General features: G+C 39.2%; 2 protein-coding genes across 3 annotated transcripts; both read right to left on the bottom strand.

The window, feature by feature from the left end:
- Window positions 1-10,332: 10,332 nt before the first annotated feature.
- Window positions 10,333-13,233, bottom strand: LOC107792920 (root phototropism protein 3). Of its 2 annotated transcripts, none has more exons than XM_016615181.2 (3): window positions 12,897-13,233; window positions 12,148-12,665; window positions 10,333-11,082 (listed from the first exon to the last, which is right to left on the bottom strand). In XM_016615181.2, the coding sequence occupies exons 1-3, from the start codon at window positions 13,111-13,113 to the stop codon at window positions 10,525-10,527; spliced, it is 1,293 nt and encodes a 430-aa protein (XP_016470667.1). In that variant the 5' UTR covers window positions 13,114-13,233; the 3' UTR covers window positions 10,333-10,524. The 2 variants fall into 2 exon arrangements, with proteins under 2 accessions (XP_016470667.1, XP_075107479.1); XM_075251378.1 differs by having other exon boundaries at window positions 12,148-12,594; window positions 12,897-13,132.
- Window positions 13,234-15,058: 1,825 nt separating this feature from the next.
- Window positions 15,059-19,332, bottom strand: LOC107792921 (plastidic ATP/ADP-transporter-like). Its single transcript, XM_016615182.2, has 5 exons — window positions 18,298-19,332; window positions 17,071-17,325; window positions 16,634-16,777; window positions 16,176-16,523; window positions 15,059-15,691 (listed from the first exon to the last, which is right to left on the bottom strand). Exons 1-5 carry the CDS (start codon window positions 19,075-19,077, stop codon window positions 15,323-15,325), a joined length of 1,896 nt encoding a protein of 631 aa, XP_016470668.1. The 5' UTR covers window positions 19,078-19,332; the 3' UTR covers window positions 15,059-15,322.
- Between the last annotated feature and the right edge of the window lie 3,500 nt (window positions 19,333-22,832).

Below are 22,832 nucleotides of genomic sequence, written 5' to 3'. Positions count from 1 at the left end.
ACAGAATTCCTTACCCGATTTTTTGTGTTCGCGGACCGTAAAACAGAGTCGAATTTTCTCGATTTGGGATTTAAAATAAACCGGTGACTTGGGACACCAGATTTTATCCCAAGTGGCGACTCTGAATTTAATAAATAATCTCATTTCGATTAATGTCACTTAAATTGAAAAAACTCCTTTCTTTCCTATTCCCCCAGGAAAAAGGAGGTGTGACAATAATAGAACTGGAAGTCCCTTTTATAATTGGTAGAAATTCATTATTTGAAAGATTATTTGTTGTAAATGAAGGAAGTGATTTGGGTTCTTAAATATGGTGATGAATTGTTCAATTATTTCTTGTTTTGAGTTTTATTGTTATATATATCATGATTAATTAGAATTTCATATTATCATATTGTTGGCCCTTAGTAAATGTCGGAGTCGACCCCTCGTCACTACTTCTTCGAGGTTAGACTAGATACTTACTGGGTACATATTATTCATGTACTCACGCTACACTTCTGTACTTAATTGTACAGGATTTGAGGCAGGTGCATCTGGTTATCAGTCTGGTGCGCAGATTTGATCCCCATCTCGAGACTTCACGGTGAGCTGCCTTCCGATCCGTTATGCAATAGCTGAAGTCTCCCTTATGTTTTATTTTCTGTCTATTTCCTTTCAGACAGTAGGCTAGTGTTCTTTTGTATATTCTACTAGATTGCCCACATACTTGTGACACTAGGTCTTGGCACACACACTAGTTGACTTATGATTTTGGATTTGTTTACATGATTACGATTTGTACTCGTTTGCTTCCGTTTAATTATGTCACATTTGCAAATTTTAAAATCTTTTTAACAAATGAGGAAATGTTATCCACTTAGTAATTTATTTAAACGGGAAACCATTAGTTTGATCAGTGTTGGCTTGCCTAACAATAGTGTTGGGCACCATCATGGCCTATGATGGATTTGGGTCGTGACAACATGGTATAAGAGCACTAGGTTCACGTAGGTCTCACAAGTTATGGGCAGACCTAGTAGTGTCTTGCGGATCAGTGCGGTGACATCCGTACTTATCTTCAAGAAGCTATAGGGTTTTAGGAAACTACTCTTTATTCATCTCCTATCGTGCAGTTGATGGTATACTAAAATCCTTTCTCTTATTCTCTCATAGATGGTGAGGACGCATACGGCGGACGTTCCAGACCCGGGAGGAGCTGTTCCCCCCATTGCTAGAGGCCGAGGAAGGGCACCGACCCGAGGTAGGGGATGAGGGCATCCCAGAGCTGCCCATAGTAGCACCACCGGTGTATCCAGTGGAGGATCCCATCATTGAGGAGCAGGGCGAGGTGCCCGCCGCAGAGCCAGCCCCGGTAGATTTCATGTCAGCACCGGGATTTCAGGAGGTTATGGGCCGTATGCTGCGGTTTATGGACACTATGACTTAGGCTGGTTTATTTCTAGTAGACCCAACTACGTCTCAGGCGGGAGGGAGAGCACAGAACCCTACTACCCAGGCTCCGTTGCATGCAGCTGTAGTATATCAGACTCCGGGTACACTACCCGTAGGCGGAGCCCAGCCAGTTGTAGCGGCTACACCTGAGCCTAGACTAGCTGCGGACGGCGATCTGCAGAAGCTATTGGACATATGGACTAGGCTATACCCTCCTATATTCGGGGGTGAGCGGCATGAGGATCCCCAGGACTTCATTGATCGGTGTAGGGACATACTGCATAATATGAGGATATTAGAGTCCCATGGGGTGGATTTCACTACCTTCTAGCTAGAGGGCAGGGCCCGTAGATGGTGGCAGTCTTATCTTCTTGGCAGACCAGCGGGTTCTCCTCCTATGACTTGGGACCAGTTTACACAGCTTTTCTTGGACAAGTATATTCCACTCTCTCAAAGGGAAGAGTTGTGAGGTCAGTTCGAGCAGCTCGAGCAAGGTCAGATGTCAGTGACCGATTATGAGGCGAGATTCTCTGAGTTGTCTCGCCACGCACTTATGATATTTCCTACCGACGTAGAGAGCGTGCGGAGATTTGTTGCGTGGTTGCACTCCAATATTCGGGCTAGTATGGCCCGAGAGGTTGAGATGGGTACTGATTATCAGTTAGTAGTGGAGATTTCTCGGAGGATTGAGGGCTACTACTAGAGAGGTAGAGAGCAGATGCAGCAGGACAAAAGGACCCATTTCTCTGGAGAGTTTAGAGGTGCCCCGGCTAGGGGCAAAGATTAGTTTGGGAGGGGTCAGCCTAGCAGGACCACATATCCAGCACCACCACCTCATCGGGTTGCTCCAGCATGACCCTATTTTAGTGCTATGCCATAGAGTTTTTATCACCCACCAGCTCATCAGGGTTCTTCCAGTGCCTATTTCAGTGCCATGCCAGAGAGTTCATACTGCCCACTAGCCATCCAGGGTTTTTCTAGTGGGTATTCAGGCCATCAGGGTCAGACTTCAGGGCAATAGTCTATGGTACCGAGAGGTTGTTACGAGTCTGGAGATCCGGGTCACATGAAAAGGTTTTGTCCCAGACTTCGGGGCAAGGCAGTACAACAGGGTCATCAGCCCATGATTGCAGCACCAGTCGTCCGACCGCCTAGAGATGGGGGCCAAGCAGGTATGGGTCATCCTAGAGGTGGAGGCCAGGTAGGGGGATGTCAGCCAGCTATTGTTCAGTCAGGTGGAGGCCAGCCAACCGGCGCTCCAGCTAGATTCTATGCTTTTTCGGCCAGACCAGATGTAGTGGCCTCAGATGCCATGATCACAGGTATTATTTCTGTCTGCGGTAGGGATGCTTCGGTGTTATTTGATCCAGGATCTACCTATTCATATGTATCATCTCTGTTTGCTCATTTTTTGGATATTCCTTGTGAGTCCTTGGGTACTCCTGTTTATGTGTCCACTCATGCAGGCGATTCTGTGGTTGTGGATCAGATTTATCGGTCCTGTGTGGTCACGTTCTGTGGTTACGAGAGTAGAGCGAACCTTCTATTACTTGATATGACCGACTTTGAGGTCATTCTGGGCATGGACTGGTTATCCCCATATCACGCCATCCTTGATTGCCATGCCAAGACTGTTACCTTAGCAATGCCAGAGTTGCCTAGATTAGAGTGGAAGGGTTCGTCTGTCAGTACATCTAGTCGGGTTATATCTTTTATAAAGGCTCGACATATGGTCGAGAAGAGTTATTTGGCTTATCTAGCCTATGTTCGGGATACCACCGCAGAGTCTCCGACAATTGATTCAGTGCCAGTAGTCCTAGAGTTCGCCGATGTGTTTCCTTCTGACCTTCCAGGCATGCCACCAGATCGTGATATTGATTTCTGTACTGACTTGACTCTGGGTACCCAGCCTATATCTATCCCACCGTACCATATGACTCCAAAAGAGTTGAAGGAGTTGAAGGAGCAGCTTAAAGAGTTGTTAGCAAAGGGGTTTGTCACACCAATTTGTATCACCTTGGGGTGCACCAGTGTTATTTGTGAAGAAGAAAGATGGAACTATGCGGATGTGCATTAATTACTGCCAGTTGAACAAAGTGACCATCAAGAACAAGTACCCGTTGCCGCATATCGATGATTTGTTTGACCAGTTACAGGGTGCTAGGGTATTCTAAAAGATCGACTTGAGGTCAAGTTATCATCAGTTGAAGATTCAGGACTCAGATATTCTAAAGACTGTTTTTCGTACTAGATATGGTCATTATGAGTTTCTAGTGATGTCCTTCGGCTTGACCAATGCCCCAGCGGCATTTATAGATTTGATGAATAGGGTGTTCAGGCCTTATATTTATTCGTTCGCCATTGTCTTCATTGATGACATCTTGATCTACTCACGTAGCCTGGGGGAGCACGAGCAACATTTGAGAGTAGTGCTCCAGACTTTGCGGGAACAGAAGTTGTATGCTAAGTTCTCCAAGTGTGAGTTTTGGTTAGATTCTGTGGCATTCTTAGGGCATGTTATATCAGGCGAGGGTATTAAGGTGGACCCCAAGAAGATTGAGGCAGTTCAGAGTTGGCCTCGTCCCACTTCGGCGGCTGAGATCAAGAGTTTCCTGGGGTTAGCAAGGTATTATCGCCGATTGTGAAGGGCTTTTCATCCATTGCAGCACCTTTGACTAAATTGACCCAGAAGGGTACTCCGTTCTGTTAGTCCGATGATTATGAGGCGAGCTTTTAGAAGCTCAAGACGTCCTTGACTACAGCACCAGTTCTAGTGTTGCCTTCCGGTTCGGGGATGTATATTGTGTATTGCGATGCTTCACGCGTTGGCTTGGGTTGTGTATTGATGCAGGAGGGGCGAGTTATTACATACGCTTCACGTCAGCTGAAGTCCCATGAGAAGAATTATCCTGTGCATGATTTGGAGTTGGCCGCGATTGTTCACGCTCTTAAGATCTGGAGGCATTATCTATATGGGGTGCCTTGTGAGGTTTACACTGATCACCGCAGTTTGAAGCACTTGTTCAAGCAAAGGGATCTCAATTTGAGGCAGCGCAGATGGCTTGAGTTACTAAAGGAATATGACATCACCATTCTTTATCATTCGGGCAAGGCGAACGTGGTCGCGAATGCCTTGAGCAGGAAGGCAGAGAGTATGGGTAGCTTGGCATTTATTTCAGTAAAAAGAGGCCACTAGCTTTGGACATTCAGTCCTTGGCTAACACACTTGTGAGGTTGGATATTTCAGAGTCCATCGGAGTTTTTGCATGTGTTGTTGCCCAGTCTTCACTATCGGAGAAGATTAAGGCTCGACAGTTTGATGATCCGCACTTGGCAATTCTCAGAGAGACGGTACTACAGGGTGTTGCCAGGGAGGTTTCTATTGGCGAGGATGGTGTCCTGCGACTCCAGAGTCGTCTATGTGTTGCTAATGTCGATGGCTTGAGGGAGATAATTCTAGAGGAGGCATACAGTTCTCGGTATTTCATTCATCCAGGTGCTACGAAGATGTATCAGGACCTGAGACAACAATATTGGTGGCGGCGGATGAAGAAAGACATAGTTGAGTATGTAGCTAGGTACCTAAATTGCCAGCAGGTTAAGTATGAGCACCAGAGGCCAGGTGGCTTACTCCAGCAGATGACTATACCAGAGTGTAAATGGGAACACATTACTATGGACTTCGTAGTTGGGTTGTCGCGGACCTTGCGGAAGTTCGATAAAGTTTGGGTCATTGCTGACAAGTTGACCAAGTGAGCACACTTCATTCCAGTTGTAACTACTTATACTTCAGAGAGGTTGACCTAGATTTATATTCGGGAGATATTTCGGTTGCGCGGTGTGCCTGTTTCTATCATATCAAAAATAGGTCCTCAGTTCACTTCGCATTTCTGGAGAGCCGTACAGAGTGAGTTGGGGACCCGTGTAGAGCTCAGCACTGCGTTTAATCCACAGACCGATGGGCAGTCAGAGCAGACAGTTCAAATCTTGGAGGACATGCTCAAAGCATGTGTGATTCACTTTGGGGGACAATGGGATTAGTTCTTGCCTTTGACCGAGTTTGCTTACAGCAACAGTTATCAATCCAGCATCGAGATGGCTCTATTTGAGGCTTTATATGGTCGGCGATGTCGTTCTCCCATCGAGCAGTTTGAGCCCGGCGAGGCTAAGTTATATGGTACCGATTTGGTAAAGGATGCCTTGGAAAAGGTAAAGTTGATTCAGGAGCGATTTCGCATAGCACAGTCCAGACAGAAGAGTTACGCGGATCAAAAGGCGCGTAATGTATCATTTATGGTAGGCGAGAAGGTTCTCTTGAAAGTCTCGCCGATGAAGGGCATTATGAGATTCGGGAAGAAGGGCAAGTTGAGCCCAAGGTTTATAGGCCCATTTGAGGTGTTAAGGCGGGTTGGGAAGGTTGCTTATGAGCTTGCTTTACCTCCCAGCCTATCAGGGGTTCATCCAGTTTTTCACGTGTCGATGCTCCGAAGGTATTACGCTGACTTGTCACATGTGTTAGACTTCAACACTATTCAGCTAGATGAGAGCTTGGGTTATGAGGAGGAGCCAGTTGCCATTGTTGCTAGACAGGATCGCCAGTTGAGATCCAAGAGGATTTCCGCGGTAAAGGTTCAGTGGAGGGGCAACAAGTCGAAGAGGCAACCTGGGAGTCCGAGTAGGATGTGCGGATCAGATATCCACACTTATTCAGCACCTCAGGTATGAATCTAAACCCATTCGAGGACGAACGTTTGTTTAAGAGGTGGAGAATGTAATGACCCGACCGGTCGTTTTGATTTCTAGAATCCCGTTCCCCTAAATAAGACTTCCCGTACATGCTTTTACTGTTTTATGACTTACGGGGATGGTTAGTTCGGGATTTGGAAGGGTTCGGGTTAAAATCGGAACACTTGGTTCCTTAAGGTTGGTTTAAAAGGCCAAGTTTGACTTCGGTCAACATTTTGAGTAGACGACCTCAGAATCGGAATTTGACGATTCCAATAGGTTCGTATGATGATTTCAGACTTGGGCGTATGTTCGGATTGGGTTTTGGATGACCCGGGAGCGTTTTGGCGCCTAATAGTGAAAGTTGGTTCTTGAAGGTTTTAGAAGTTCTTTAAATTTAGTTGGGAGCGGATTTTGGTGATATCGAGGTCCAAACGGAATTTCGAGATCGAAAATAGTTTCGTAATGTCATTTAAGACTTTAACGCAAAATTTGGTGTCATTTCGAGTAGTTTAAGTACGTTTCGGCGCATTAGAAGTAAATTGAAGAATTTGAAGTTCTTAAGTTTGATTCAATTGGTTTTGGGGTGCGATTCTTAGTTTTGATATTGTTTCGGGCATTCCGAGAGTTCGAGCGAGTCCGTTTTATGATTTCAAACTTGTTGGTATGTTCGAGCGGGGCCCCGGGAGCCCCGAGTGTCAATCGGACGAGGCTCGGACCAAGATAAGAATTTGGAGCAACAGCCGAAGCATCAGGTCTATCATAATCGCACCTGCGCTTGGCCAGCCATAGGTGTGAGCCAAGCCTCGCAGAAACGGCCAAGGAAGGGCAGCCCAGGTTCCGCAGGTGCGGCCCATCCTCCGCAGAAGCGGAAACCCGTCTGCAGAAGCGACGCTAGCCGGCCTAGGGAAGTTCCGCAGAAGCGGACTTTTGTCCGCTGAAGCGAGGGCACAGGTGCGGCCCTATGACTGCAGGTGCGGCCCTATGACCGCAGGTGCGGAAATTGCTGGAGGCAGTAAGCTTCATTTAATACCGGACTTGGGCATTTTTCTCCCATTCTTCACATATTTGGGTGATTTTAGAGCTTCAAAAAGGGAGACTTCAACCTAGCTATTGAGGGTAAGTAATTCCTACCTTAATGTAAGTTTAATACATATATTATGGGTAGATTTCAACATGAAAATTGATAGAAATCATGGGTTTAGATGAAAAACCTAGGGTTTAATAAAAAATGATATTTTACCACGAAAATGATTATGAAACTTAGTGAAAACCATATATTTATGTTCCTAAGGTTATGGGTAACAACTTTCTTCAAAAATTTCCGGAATCCGGGTATGTGGATCCGGGGGTAAATTTTAGGAATCTTGCAATTTGGGTTGGGTGATCACTCTAATAGTGGAGTTATGAACTTTTGAGCATAGATTGATTGATTTATGTAATGTTTGACTAGTTTCGAGTAGTTTGGCATCAAATTTGGAGTTCTGAGCGCATTCTTGAATTGGGAAGTAGGCTTGAGACAAGGTAAGTCTCTTTTCTAACCTTGTAAGAGGGAATTTACCCCATAGATGAACTTAATTAATATGTGTTGTTATTTGTGGGGGCTACGTACGCACGAAGTGACAGGAGTCCGTATGTAGCTACTATTCCTGTTTATGTCCGGGTAGTTTTAGATTTACACCATGCTTTATAGACACCATTATTTGATTATATTTGTTAATTGTATCAAATGGAACTAAGTCGAGGATTTTAAGGATTTAAAAGCTTCAAGTTGAATTGTCTTTGTTTTGAAAAGAATCAAGAAAGGGTTATGATTTATTGATAATTTATATTTGACCGCGTCGCAAGTATATTCCGCGAGCGGGGTAATTCTTTCTACTACTTTTATGGGAGTGGGTCGTTCACCTCGGCAGGTTAATAGATGCATCTATGGTTCGTGTCGTTCGACGCTCGGCAGTGCACAGTTTACATTTATGTTGGATCGGGCCGAACGAACTCAGCAGAATTTTGTACGTGATAATAGACCTGGAAGTCCCTTTTATAATTGGTAGAAATTCATTATTTGAAAGATTATTTGTTTTAAATGAAGGAAGTGATTTGGGTTCGTAAATATGGTGATGAATTATTTAGTTATTTCTTGTTATGAGTTTTATTGTTATATATATCATGCTTAATTAGAATTTCATATTATCATATTGTTGGCCCTTAGTAAGTGTCAGAGTCGACCCCTCGTCACTACTTCTTCGAAGTTAGACTAGATACTTACTGGGTACATATTATTTATGTGCTCACGCTACACTTCTGTACTTAATTGTACAGGATCTGAGGCAGGTGCATCTGGTTACCAGTCTGGTGCGCAGATTTGATCCCCATCTCGAAACTTCACGGTGAGTTGCCTTCCGAGCCGTTCTGTAGCAGCTGGAGTCTCCCTTATATTTTATTTTATGTCTATTTCCTTTCAGACAGTAGGGTAGTGTTCTTTTGTATATTCTACTAGATTGCCCACATACTTGTGACACCACGTCTTGGAGCACATACTAGTGGACTTACGATTTTGGATTTGTTTACATGATTATGATTTGTACTCGTTTGCTTCCGTTTAATTATGTCACATTTGCAAATTTCAAAATCTTTTTAACAAATGAGGAAACCCACTTAGTAATTTATTTAAACAGAAAACCATTAGTTTGATCAGTGTTGGCTTACCTAATAATGGTGTTGGGCGCCATCACGACCTATGATGGAATTGGGTCGTGACAGGAAGGATCGGGGGAAAAGATATCAGGTGTTCCCATTGCAAAGCTCAACTAATACACAACTAGTGAAATCATAAAATATTACAACAAAAGTAAAAAGAACTCTGCTCAAACAAGTTTAGGAAGAGAGGAACGTGTTTACCATCCTTCTTCACTACCGAAGAAGAACGGCCTTCAGAGAAGATACTATCACCCATTTAAGGTCGAATAAAAAACCCTACCACCTTCACCGTGCAAATTAGGACCAAATCGGAGATCATACGTCGGAAAATGACTCAAACGATAAGATGAAAGTCCACAAATTGATGAAAAACAGCAAAAAATAAACAGTCAACTTGAATCTCAAAGAAAACAGCGATGACCGAAAAACTTCCAAACGTCAACGAAATGAATGCGGGGTAAGATCGGACGATGAGGAGCCATGAATCAAGTCAGAAACACCCGCTCTGATACCATGATAACATTCTAGATCGAGCAATTTGGGAAAATTTGGTTATGTGGGTTTTCAACACAGAGAGAGGATAATTTCATCTGAGAAAAATGAATGAGAGAAAAATGCCCGATGGATCCTTCTAAATCCAGCAATGTATATTTATATAGTGGGCCTCAATCAAGTGCCCAATATAACGAAATCTGCCTCCTAACTAATACACTAACTAAAACAAGCTGAAACAATATTTACAAAGATAGCCAAAATAAATACAATGGTCCATTACATGACTAGCCACTAAGTTTGTGTTTGGGACTAGAAGCTAAATACTCTATCATGTCAACAGAAAATCTGCACATATATAATTGTAGGATAGAAAAATTGATTATCCAATGCTGATAGTAAGGAGGGTCGTATTATAGTACGCGCTTTAAATTATATCATTTTAAAAGCATTGTCTTCTATGATAATTTCTTAAGAAAAATCATCTAAATCACCGTTTATCCAATTGTTTAAACTAAAAATAGTCGACGAAATTATAATACATGTACAATTCATGTATAATATATATATAAATGCGGATAGTCAGTTATAATCAATGTATACCAGCTAGAAAAAATAAATAATGAATCATGTCGGCTACTTGTGTAAAGCTCCCTATTTTTGAAGCATAAAAAATCGATTAGAGATTTAGCCTCTTATTTTTTGTCTAGCGTGGAAGTTGCGAACAATTGGGTTATGGCATGTTCTTGAAGACCGAAATAGCTCGATGTCTCACTGACCCAGTATAATTCCACTAGTGGAGTGGAGTCTGGGGAGGGTAGTGTGTACGCAGACCTTACCCCTACCCTGGGGTAGAGAGGCTGTTTCCAAATGAAACTCGGCATCCTTCCCTCCAAGAACTCCCCACCTTGCTCTTGGGGTGACTCGAACTCACAACCTCTTGGTTGGAAGTGGAGGATACTTACCATCAGAGTAACCCACCTTATCAAATTCAGATACACATATCTTTAATATAAATATAAAGTACACGTTAATTTTTTTCCCCTTTTACTAGGATACGAAGTAGGAAGAGAGAACAACAACTAAGCTTATGAATTTTAATAATTAGTTTTAGTTTTTCATTGATTGATAACCTGCACCTATTCCAAATTCAACACTAAAATTTTGTCTCAGGAGTCAGGACAAAGATTTCCTCCACTTGTTAGGTGTTCTGCCTCGAACAAGCCTGGTCTTCATATCCACAGGAGTTTGTCTTCCAATAAATCCCACATCAGTTTCTCTATCAACCTCTCCAATTTTATCATGCTTAACTAAAGAAGGTACAATAATCTTCTTCCAACTAAAGAAGCTGCTGCCTCTTTTCTTTTCCAGCAACTTCTCAATCTGTGCTTGCATTGTCATACACTGACTCTGTAGTCTAAGAACATCTTCTTTCAGCCTCTTTATCTCCATCTGCTGAACGTTCATTTCGCGCTTTGACATACACCGAGCTGGAGGCTGATCATTTATCCCCGCGTTGGGGCTTCTGGTGCCACTTATAAAGGAACCACTCCAATCAATTTGCTGCTTGTTATTGTTGAGCTTGGTTTGTTCGGATAATAATACTTGAATTACTGCTCGCACGGGTAAACGTTCGTTTTGTGCTGCATGTAGGGATGCCTCTGGCGATAGCTTTCTGCTATCTATCAATCTGCATAGACTTTTTCTTTCTTGTTTTGTCACCCCGGGATGCGCCTGTAAATGGAAATAGTTTGCAGTATTAGTACGACTTAATCGGTTATAACACGTTATTATTTTATTGCTTTTAGATTATCATATCATGATATATATAGAAGTTAGTACATGCTACTATAAATTAACTTAACCTACAGATAGTGTAAAAATTATTTACACATCATCCGTGCACAAAACATTAGCTCTCTATTTTCAATACTAAATCACTTAGCTACCTAACAATGTGTAATTAGGCGCTAACAAACATTAACACTAATTAATCTCCGCGACTTGTCTTGTACAGTTTGAAGGAAAACATTTTCTTCCATGATTGATGACATAGGCTGAAGCTAAAAGGGAAGTTCTAAAATTAGAATTACTAAATCCAGTGAAGATTATTGCTTCATTTTTCTCCTCAAACTCCAGGCAATACTTTTCCCAAAGAGGTATGAGCGGACACAAGAAAGCCAAATTTAGAATAGCAGTGGTTTCTGTTTTGTCTGGAGAAATTTCAACAATACTTGCACTGTTGTACCTTCTCTACTTGGACTTTTTGGCATTGGGAATCTCATAGTAGGGACACTGCCAAAACTCGTAACCTAATCTAACCAAATAGCAACTCGATCGGTCATTTTCCTTTTTTACAACTAATAACCCACCTCCCCCACCATGCTCTTTTGGTTGGGAAGAAAAATTCTCGTGACCAATTTATACAAATATAGTAGTAAGTCACTACAGCTCTTGCATATACAGCTATACGAAATGCACTTACCTAAATATGAAAAGAAAATAGTGACCCGACACTTTAGCCACATAACTTTCTGCATAGTATGTCGTAGCAAGAAATAGCGACTTACACTTTCCGCGCTAACGACTAATAACAGAAATTTTTGTGATGCAGCTATAATTGAGTCACCAAAAGGCCAAAATATTCTCTATACATTGGGTCAACGTCTTCGTAAATACTATTCTCTCTAAACCTGATCTGGATTTTTTTGTTGTTGTACCAAAAAGCCAAAATATGTTGTCATTAAAAAATTAATGGTCATCAATTAAGGGCTAAGCGGAAGAAGATTTGGTACTTACTTTGAGATATGTGTCAATAGCTCTGTACAAGCCATCATCTGTAGCCCGAGCATGTTCAGGAAATGCACCAGCAAGAGCAATGAACTCCGACAATGTCAAGTTTGCATCAACAGCAGCTTCAGCTAAGTAATTATCCACAAGTTTCGCTACCTTAATTAAAGCTGTTCCACTTCTTACGGCTTCATCAAAATTCACGAACCTCTTAACCAACCTAAGAACAAGCTCAACATCTAGCAATGTCCCACACGTGTGACTAAAAGACGGAATCATTAGCTCTTTCAAAGTAGCCTGGTCCAGTTGCCACGATATCCTTTTCTCCAGCTCGGCTCTGTAACTGGGCTCGACTGAAACCATATTTGCGATTCGTAGCAAACGTAAGAGGAAATTGCAAGGGATTGAATCTTTCTCCGGCGGCAGAATTCCGACCAAAGTTTCTACAAAGAACCTCTTTTTCATCCATAACGCCGTGACACTTTCCGGTGAGTCTTCGAAATTTTTTGGGCTTAACACTTCTGAACCTGTCGCAAAAATAAACTACATTCATCCCTAGTACCTTACAAAACTAGAATTAAATTGAGCTACATGTACTAACCGGCGAAATCAGGAATTCCTCCAAGGGAACGGCGTTCTACGTTAATATACATATATAAAAAGTAGTAATACTTATTTGACAAATATAGACAGTATGATTTTTAGCATAGAATTCACACTAGGTATATGTTAGAAGAATTTTTATAAGTACGACGTACCTTCTCCAGTAGAAAGGTCAGGAAGCCATTTAGAAGCATAATGAGTAATAATTGAGCCAATAAGTTCAGGACGAACACCTTTGGCTTTAATGCCGGAAAGTGTTTTGACAAAGTAGTCCATGTCGAGGATACACGTGTCGTCGAACCAACATTCGGCCGAGAAATGAGTAGATTTGCCCGGAAAATTTATGGGTTCCGGCAATGTTAGCTTCTTCATTTTTAGAGTTTATGTGGACAATGGAGTAATACTAGCTAGTAATTCATATAGATGAAGAAAATTTCTGACCAGGGATTTTTTTCTTCTTGTTACATGAGGTTATTACCTCTAGTAGATAAAAATTTGTTAGGGGTGACACCACCACATAATGTTGACAAGGTTGTTTTTATTAGTTTTTGACAAGAATACCCTTGGATGATGGTTTGTTTGATAGAGATTTGTGCAGAATTGTTCTTTACCGTTAGTGCCTTGAACATGGGTGACGAGTGAGAGGTAGAAAAGGAGGGATAAGAATTAATACATCTTTTTTTTTTTTAATGTGATATGCTCTCTTTTTTAGTTTGTTTTACAAAAATATATTCTCTTCGTCCCAATTATATGGTGGAGTTCGAATTTCGAGAGTTAAACGAGTTATTTTTCCCATGATTTTTTCATATGTCTTTTAGATATTTTGAATTGTTAATAATTGTGATTTACAGTAGTTTTAACCTTAATATATAATACTCCTTCCGTTTTGAATTAGATGAGGTACTTTACTTTTTAGTTTGTTCCAAAATAAATGACACATTTCTAAACTTGAAAATAATTCAACTTTAAATTCTTCATTTTACCCATTTTAACTTTAATGAAAAGTTTTTATAACCACACAAATGTCATGACCCCACAAATCTTTTACTTCTTAAGTTTTTAAGACCACAAGTTTTAAAAGTCTTCTTCTTTTTCTTAAACTTCATGTCGAGTCAAACTACCTCATCTAAATTGAAACGGAGGGAGTATATTTTTTTGGTCGCATAAATATCATAGCATGTTAAAATTATAAGTACCAAAACTCTATTGTTTCTTAAATTCCATATCCAATAAAATATGTCATGTATAATGAAACCAAGAGAGAGAGGGGGATGGTTATTGAAAAGAAATATACATAGGTCCATGTCATTTTCCTTTCTCATGTGAGAGTTTTATGAATTTTGTTCTCTATGCAGCAGAGAAGAAACCATGATATGTCACTACCCAACGGAATATTTGCATTAAATTTACTTGCCTTCCCTAGCTATCCCCACACCCTTGGCTTCTTTTGTTTATTTCTTCTTTTGCTCGCTGGAAATTGGATATAATGTGCAAAACAAAGATTATAGTGATGGGAAGAGTACTGCGGCGATATAAGTGGGGATGCAGTTGATAATTAATATGATGTGAGAAAATTGAGAGCGATGAGGAACGAATGGACAATGATTAAACAGTACTAGGGGAGGTATCTACAGTCTGCCTCATTTAGGATTATACGATAGTTCCAATCTGTATTTTGAACGACCAGTTTTGAACATGTGACTGAAATATTGGGTTTTAGTGTTTTTTATTTTTTTGGACCATAATTCATCAAATTTTTAAGTAGTTATCTTCTCACAAGTATTCTGGTTTTAGTTCTAGTTTATAAAGGGAAAGGAAGTTTCTAAGTTAGTTCACTTGATATCTTCTCACAAATTTACCGATGTGACTAAATTTACAAGAGCAGCAGTAAAATTGGATGGTAATCCTCCTATACAATTTCTTGAAAAATTCTTTAATTTTGTCAGACCGTTGCTTAATAAGAACATAAAAGGGCAGCTCGTGCACTAAGATCCCACTATGCACGGGATCCGGAGAAGAGCCGGATCACAAATGTTTATTGTACACAGCCTTTTTCTGCAAGAGGCTATTTTCACGGCTTGAACCCAGGAGGTCACATGACAACAACTTTACCAGTTACGCAGAACATGTAAAGCCTACTGGTCAAGAGGCTTAATCAGAACATGCAAAGTCAAAATGAAGGCTAACCAAAAGCGAAACCAGCACTAAACGTTTCAGACTAAGAATGAGCATGTAGAAGCGTATGCACAGAATTATTCTGCTCTTCTTTCCACACATCAGTCGAAGATTCTTCTCGAAGTGTTCGCTACACAGCAAGTTAGCAGCAAATAGCATTTTCATATCATGAGAGCTATAAAGCTGAATGATTGGAACTACTCCAATAAGCTTACAACATCTAAGGGCAGCCAAGTCAGTGACATTCTTGTCCTTCTATTCGTATTTATTTCTATCGAGTAAGAACAAATTCCTACAACCAAGAAAATTTTTGGGAACTTCATTGAATAGTTGAACCTGCAACCGACATGCATCTCCTATTTTGTTTTCATATTCCTCCTGCTTTGGAGGTGATATAACAGCAAAATTACACATTCCTTGGGGACGAAGGTTCAGTTGATGCACCGGCTGAGTCACCTCCCGTGGGATTCAGTGACGACGAGTCACTTGTAAGAGAACCATTTCCACTTTCATCTTGTGACACAACAGGGATCTTCACTGCTACTCTTTCCATTTCCTTCTCGAGCTCTTCCTCACGACGCAATGCAGTGAATTGGCCGTCTAAAGACCTGGCTGCTCCTAACCATCCAAGTACAATTACTAGTAGCACACCTCCAAGGTAGGGAGTTGAGTTGGCAAGCGAACCAAAAGTCAAAATCATGAATTGTTGTATCAAGGCTCCTCCAGATTTTCCCAGTGGATTGCAGACAACATCAATTGCTGCCTTCCCTTTAACCTGTTATAAGAAAAATGCTTGAGCTTAATTTTCAGGAAACAACTGGCTGCCAAATAACATCACGATTTTCCAGTTATAGAAGTCCGGACCGAGGTATTTGTCAGTCACAAATACCATCATAAATATATGCACTCATCAGATGTTTAAAGGCTACAAATATAAAAGGGTAGCCCGGTGCATGAAGCATCCCGCATTCATGCAGGGTGCAGGGACGGGCCGCACCCAAAGGGTGTGATGTAGGCAGCCTACCCTGATGCTTGTATCAGTAGCTGTAGCTGATACCACAGTTCGAACTCGTGACCTAGGTCACATGGAGACAACTTTACCGTTGCTCGAAGGCTCCCCTTCTTAAAGGCTACAGATATATACATGCTTAATGCATTCAATTCCTAGATGTAGGCACAACTATTCCAATTCAGCACTGTTGACAGCACCATAGAGCATTGATTCACTACAATTTTAGACACAGTAAATTAGTATATACCTTGGTGTCCTCATCCAGAGGAATATAGGCCATTTCTTTGCAAGGATCGAACAAACTGTACTTTGCACTCTTACTGAAAATGTTCTGCATAGCACCCACATAGACAGCCGCTAAAAGAGGAGTGATCCCAAACTTGGCAAGAGCAGGGGCAAGGGGATCACCAAACAAAATCAGGGAGAAGAATCCAACTCCAGTAAGAAGCAAGACCGTGGGTGTTATCTTAGCTGCTGTTCCCCAACCATATTTGTCAAATATCCACTGGCTTAACAACATCATCGTGAAAGTTGCTATCCCAGTAGCAGTAGAGAAGTCACCCATGAAAGAAGAGTATTCGTTTGGGCTTGGGAACTGCAGATTTAGTTAAAAAGGGCAGAGAGTGAAAAAGATGCTGCATGTTAAAATGATAAACAAACTGGAGTTCATATATAACCAACGCATAACACCTAGTAATTATCTACCTGAGCTTTGAGCTTTGATTTCCAAGTAACCTCAACAAGGTTGATACTTATGCCGTATGCTACGACCAATGTTGCAAGATCCCTGATATACTTTGAGGAGACCAAAAATTTCAAGCTCTCCATCGTGGTCATGTTAGGCTTCTCCTGCAAAAATATATTTTATTTAGAAAATGTTCATACCATAAACATGATCCTTCAATGTGAAAGTGATTTTGTATAATTTAATCTGAGAGGTGGAAATTTATTAGATTATCAATGAACCGCGATCAAGTAAACAAAGAGGTCAAGCATCTCTCTGGAACTAACTGATAAATAAGGTAATTTCTCTGCTAAGTTTATTAGATAGGCAAAACTTATAGGTCCTTTTGCTGACTACTATTTTCTTTTGTGTATTGTAGCCACTTGAAGGGAATCAATACCAAATTGTGGCTGGTTACCTTCTTCTTCTTGCTACGGTTCGGTAGCGCAACATTGTGATTCACCCACCAGTAAATGCCACAGATCGCAAGCCCCATCAGCACTACAATGCTCATCATTGCTTTCAAAGAGACGGCCCAACCATCAACTCCAGGACCCAACGATTTTCTCAGATTAGAGAAGTACTTCACTGTACGACCAGAGAAAATAAGAGCAACATTTGCTCCAAGTCCAAATAATGGATAGAATCTTTTAGCCTCATCAACTGTTGTAATCTGCAAAAATAAAAGCATCCCAAAATATTCAATGGCAGCACAAAAAGCTATTTTCCCCAAATAAAGCTCAAGGCACTGATAATCAAGATGCGCGGATGATTTCACCAGCTGATAACTGGCCTTTCAAACAGATGGAAACAGAAAGAGCAGGTGACAAACTGAAACCTTAGCGAATTTTTATAACTGGTTACGACAAAAAAGACAGAACTTAGACAAGATGTAAACAATGACAAAAAAGTGCAGCCGAGACATCAGCAATTTATGAGCAGAATTGCAACATAACTGGACCAGTCACCAGCCTTAAAGCTAGTTAAACCATGAACTCCATAGTAAACAAATCTTAAAACAGTAAATACTATCATAACCTTGCACCCTTCCTAACCCCACCCCTGGAGCCAACACCCATTGCCAAAAGAGAATAATGAAGAAAAAATGTTGTACCATCCAATCCCTTACATTAACCTGTTCCCGGCATATCAGTTCAAAGAGAGTTCATATCACCCTAAAGTGCAGCAGTTTCAGGAACTCATCAGATAAGCAAATATAAGAATCTAAGATCATATAACTTTTGGAAATGATTACTAATGCACAAATGAAGTGTGACAGTATAAAATGAATATTCATCAAATTGACTATTTCCTGATTTGTTCTTTCGTCAATGGGGTCTTGAAACAAAATGAAAAAGCGGAAAAATGATTCATTCCCCTTTCTAAGAGGAGTAGGATCTTTGGTTGATCTGCCCTTTCCCCTCCTTTCTTCATAGATTATTAGTCCCGGGACACCTATACCAAAAGCTCAGTGTGCAATTTGCATGAAATCTATTTACTATCCTAGACTAAAAAAGACATTGGGAGTCTCAAAATTCAGGCAAACAGCATATAAATGGAATATACCAAGTTATGACACCCAAACTGGAATAGTAATTAATTCTAAAAAGGATCCATGAAAGGATGAGGATGAACATATATTTACCTGATTAGCAAACCCCCAAAAAAGAACTGAAACCACCACACTTCCCCAAAGCTCAGCCATGACATAGAACAAACAGAAACTCCAGATCCTCAATATAGCAATTGGTCCAAGAAACCTTGGACCCAGAATGTTCAAAAGTTGATCAGCAAGAGCTGTGGGGTGAAAGTAATTGCTAAGGGGATACAAAACAAACCCAAATGCCCCAAAGAAAGCAATAAAGGGAAGGATCACAGTATAGAAAAGAGCCTGCTTTGACAACACATTAGCCAACTTTGTGTACAAAAGCATGAAGCCTACAGCCATAGGCAAATTCACCCATGTTTTCAAGAAAGGTATAATCTCAGCACTTGACCCTTTAGCTGTTACAACCAAAACATCCTTAGTGTCTCTCAAGATTGTGTAATTAAACAAAATACAAAAGAACATAAGCCCAAGTGGAATAATTTTCTTGAGTGTCACAAGCTCAATTCCCATGAATTTAGGTGACTCATTTTCTCCCAAAAGTGGTACCCCATCAGCTGCAGCTGCAGCCTCTGCTTTACAAACTGGAAAAAATCTGTTCTTTTGACTAATCAATTGTGGCTTTTTAGCAAAGCCTTGAAATTTTTGGAAACCATCAGAAGATAAAGATAGAGATAATCCTTCAAGGGGTTTAGGTTTAAGAGAATTAAAAGAATTGAATCGGTGCCTTAAACCCCCTTGAGGTAATGGGTAAAATGCTCTGGTTTTGGGTTTTGAAGGCAGATAAAGAAGCCCTTTTGTTTGTAGAACAGCTTCCATTTTTGTTAGACACACTCTCTCTTTCTCTCTATCTCTACAAGTCCGAGAAATAATCTAAATATTTGAGCCTTTAACAGGTTAATAACAAGAAAAAGAGAGAAAGAGAAAGAGAGAGATAAGGTTGGCGAAGAAGAAGATTGTGATATTGGGAGAAAGGTTCCGAGGAAGAGATACAAAAATCTACTGTATATAAATATGGCACTCAAGAACCAAAACCCTTGAATGGCACTGAAAAGGACAACAAAAAAATAGAATAAGCAAAACAATAACAATATTAGTTGATATTGGGTAGTACTAATTTAGGGATAGGACAATCAAATGATACATTTACCCTTCTCCAAAGCTTTTTCTCCCAAAGTATTTTAAGAAATATAAGGTAAAAATTGAGAATAAGGTTAAACCAAATATTTGTTTTTAACTTTTATTTCAATTTTAACCTTATATTTCTTAAAAATCTTTGCGAGAAAAAGCTTTGAAAAAGGGCAAATCTCTGGATTTTTATCCCACGAATAAATAAAAATAATATTAGTGATTGAGAATCGCTAATACCGGAATCCAATATTGCACCAAACATGGAATAAATGATCTCACAATTTTTCCCATAATTATACTCCCTCCGGTCCACAATAACTGATTTTTGATTGTTTTAACACAGATTAAGAAATTCACGTTTAAACATTAATTAGCAATGAAATTGGTCATATTAACATTTACTATCTCTTCACATAAACACTCCTAACACATACTCCAACACTATTTACTCCAAGGGCAGTGTAGGAAAAAAATTAATTTATTCTTAAAATCTGAAAAAATCACTTATTTTGGACCACAAAAAAAGACTAAAAAATCACTTATTATGGATAGGAGGGATTAATTCCTTATCTCTCAAACCAAACCACCCTTAAAAAAAATATTAGAAGGTGGGTACATTATGTGTCAAGTTTTTCACACTTTGACAAGGTGCATTCAAGAGTTATTCAACTTGCAATTAGCCAATTAATGTTAAAAATTACTCTAGTTCTTAATATTAATACAGCGGATTAAAATTAACGGCAAAGGGCCAAATATATCCATTTACTTTCAAAAATGGTCTAAGAATATCCCTCGTTATATTGTTGGGTTATCTATACCCCTGCAGTCATACTTTGGGTTCAAATATACCCCTCATTTAAATGGAGGGACACGTGTCATCGTCTTGTTGGTCAATTCTAAATATCTCTTAATTAATTAAAAAAACTTATTACCCATACACGAAAAATATTATTTTTTTTTTGTAAAAACCGAAAAAAATTAAAATTATTTTTACTAAAAATTGAAAAAAACAAAAATATTTTTTTTCCAGTTTTTACAAAAAAATTGCCTTAGAAAAAACTGAAAAATATTTTCTAAAACAATGCTTTTGTAAAAACTGAAAAACAAAACTGAAAATCAATTTTCTAAAGCAATTTTTTTGTAAAACTAGAAAAAATTAAAATGTTTTTTACTAAAAACTGAAAGAATTGTTTTTTTGTTTTTTCAGTTTTTACAAAAATATTGCTTTAGAAAATTGCTTTTTAATTTTTTTATTCAGTTTTTACATAAATATTATTTTAGAAAATATTTTCAGCTTTTTTAAAGCAGTTTTTTTGTAAAAACTAGAAGGAAAAAAAATTATTTTTTCAGTTTTTAGTAAAAAATATTTCAGTTTTTTTCCAGTTTTTACAAAAAAATTGGTTTAGAAAATTAATTTTCAGCCTTTTATTTTTAGTTTTTACAAAAATATTATTTTAGAAAATATTTTTCAGTTTTTTCTAAGGAATTTTTTTTTGTAAAAACTGGAAAAAAAATATTTTTGTTTTTTTTTTATTTTTAGTAAAAATAATTTCGGTTTTTTTTCAATTTTTACAAAAAAAAATTCGTGTATGGGTAATGAGTTTTTTTAATTAATTAGGAGATATTTAGAATTGACCAACATGACGATGACACGTGTCCTTCCGTTTAAATGAGGGATATATTTGAACCCAAAATATGACTGCAGGGTATAGATAACCCAATAGTATAATAAGGGGTATTTTTAGATTATTTTCAAAAATAAAGGGGTATATTTAGTTGCCGTAAAATTAAACTTGGTTGCGGCGGGGGTAGAGTGGGTGGGGCCGTGGGGCTGGTAAAAAAGAGAGAAGGATCTTTAAAGGATTTAAAAGGGAATCCATTAATCGAAGTGTAGAGAATCACGTCAATGGAAACTATTTGCTCTTCCAATGGTACCACCTCAAGTGTCGCAATTATCAAAATAGCCCTTTCAGAGATATTGTGCGCTTTTTGTGCACTGCAATCCAGCTTCGGTAAGCAAAAATGTCCCATTCGCAGTTGTTAGGTGAAGACGAAACAAATCCGTTTTTGTCTTTTAATTTCCCTTTTTCTGGTCATAAGTCATAACCGAACCCTTCTAAACTTACTCATTGAGGGCAGACACTGAAACCTCCAGCTTTTCGTTAAATGTTTTATTTAATTTTTTTTCTCCCTAGCCAACCCTGAGATGATCAACACTAGATGTCTACACTATTTTTCCATCTAGTTACCCAAATTCTCAATTTATGATTGAAAATGGAAGAATTTTACACTAAATTTTCATTCTATTGTACGATTGCCAACAATAATTTTTGTTTTATTTACTTTTCTCAAACGACAAAAAAAAAAAAGGCGTATAATTCTTTCCTTGGTCCAATGGGTTTACGAGTCAAACCGGCTAACCAATGAATTTGTCAGTCAATGATAGAAGAGATTAAAAAGGTTGAGCTAACTGTATTGGTTGAACTGTCTGCTGAGCCATGGAACTTGAATTTACCGAGAAAGAAGCAATATAATCAGGTTGACCATTCCGACAGACCAGGGATTAATCAACGCCTAAATTGTTATTCTAATTTGATTCATAGGAGGAATAGTTTCCAGAAATAGTCAAAAACTCAATTTCAGTCTCTTCTTACAATCGAAAAATCAAAAACCAAGCTTCACTTCTAATTCACGTTTCACACAAGCTTCGTGGCTCATTCTCTTGTCATAGTTCTTCCCGTTAAAAATTTACTCGCATCAAATGCTTATATTAAATTGCACTAATTTACTATGATAAAGTGAGATTAAAATAAGAATGCGTATTAATTAACTATGATTTAGAAATAATCGTGATTGTGAAGACATGTGATATGTATTTGGTGGGTTGGTATAGACAACCGGTACGGATAAATATTTATTGTTCTTCCATCGCTTCATGCAGTAAGTCGTCTAAAAAAAATAAGGAGTAAATTTTATGGGTGATCATTCAGGTTTGTGTTCGTTACCCAAAAATCAATATTCTCTTTTTAGTTATCACAATAGTCAGTTTTACCGGATTTACATTGTTTCCTTAATGTCTAAGAATGTTTAAACGACGCGACAATATAATCGATTGAAAGCAAGGTTGTCTATCCGAGACACTATAACGGTTGAGATATAGGGAGTACTACCAATGCACCAACTATAGAGTATATGCCTGGTAATATAAATAGGGGACTTTGGGACCCCAAAATAGAGAGGAATACTACTTTTTCTTTTTCTTTAAGTAATGGGGACAAGCTAAGACAGGCTATCTTGGAAAGAGACTGTAATCAGCGGTAGAATTTGAACGAAATATAAACACGTTTATTAATTGGCTGTATTTTGAATAAAGTATTGGCTGTACTTTGAACAGATATTGGTCAGATATGTTTAATAGGGCATTATATATCGTGCCTGCATTA

This window comes from Nicotiana tabacum, chromosome 4 (genome assembly GCF_000715075.1).
Source record: "Nicotiana tabacum cultivar K326 chromosome 4, ASM71507v2, whole genome shotgun sequence".
Classification (NCBI taxonomy): Eukaryota; Viridiplantae; Streptophyta; class Magnoliopsida; order Solanales; family Solanaceae; genus Nicotiana; species Nicotiana tabacum.
This window is presented reverse-complemented; position numbering and strand designations above follow the sequence as displayed.

Coding starts and splice junctions, on each gene's coding strand:
- LOC107792921 (XM_016615182.2), bottom strand. CDS start 19,077: ATGGAAGCTGTTCTACAAACAAAAGGGCTTCTTTATCTGCCTTCAAAA. Junction 17,326..18,297: donor TTTGGGGGTTTGCTAATCAG/GTAAATATATGT, acceptor TTATTTTTGCAG/ATTACAACAGTTGATGAGGC. Junction 15,692..16,175: donor CTCTGGATGAGGACACCAAG/GTATATACTAAT, acceptor TTCTTATAACAG/GTTAAAGGGAAGGCAGCAAT.
- LOC107792920 (XM_016615181.2), bottom strand. CDS start 13,113: ATGAAGAAGCTAACATTGCCGGAACCCATAAATTTTCCGGGCAAATCT. Junction 12,666..12,896: donor TGACCTTTCTACTGGAGAAG/GTACGTCGTACT, acceptor TTTTTGCGACAG/GTTCAGAAGTGTTAAGCCCA. Junction 11,083..12,147: donor CTATTGACACATATCTCAAA/GTAAGTACCAAA, acceptor TTCCATTTACAG/GCGCATCCCGGGGTGACAAA.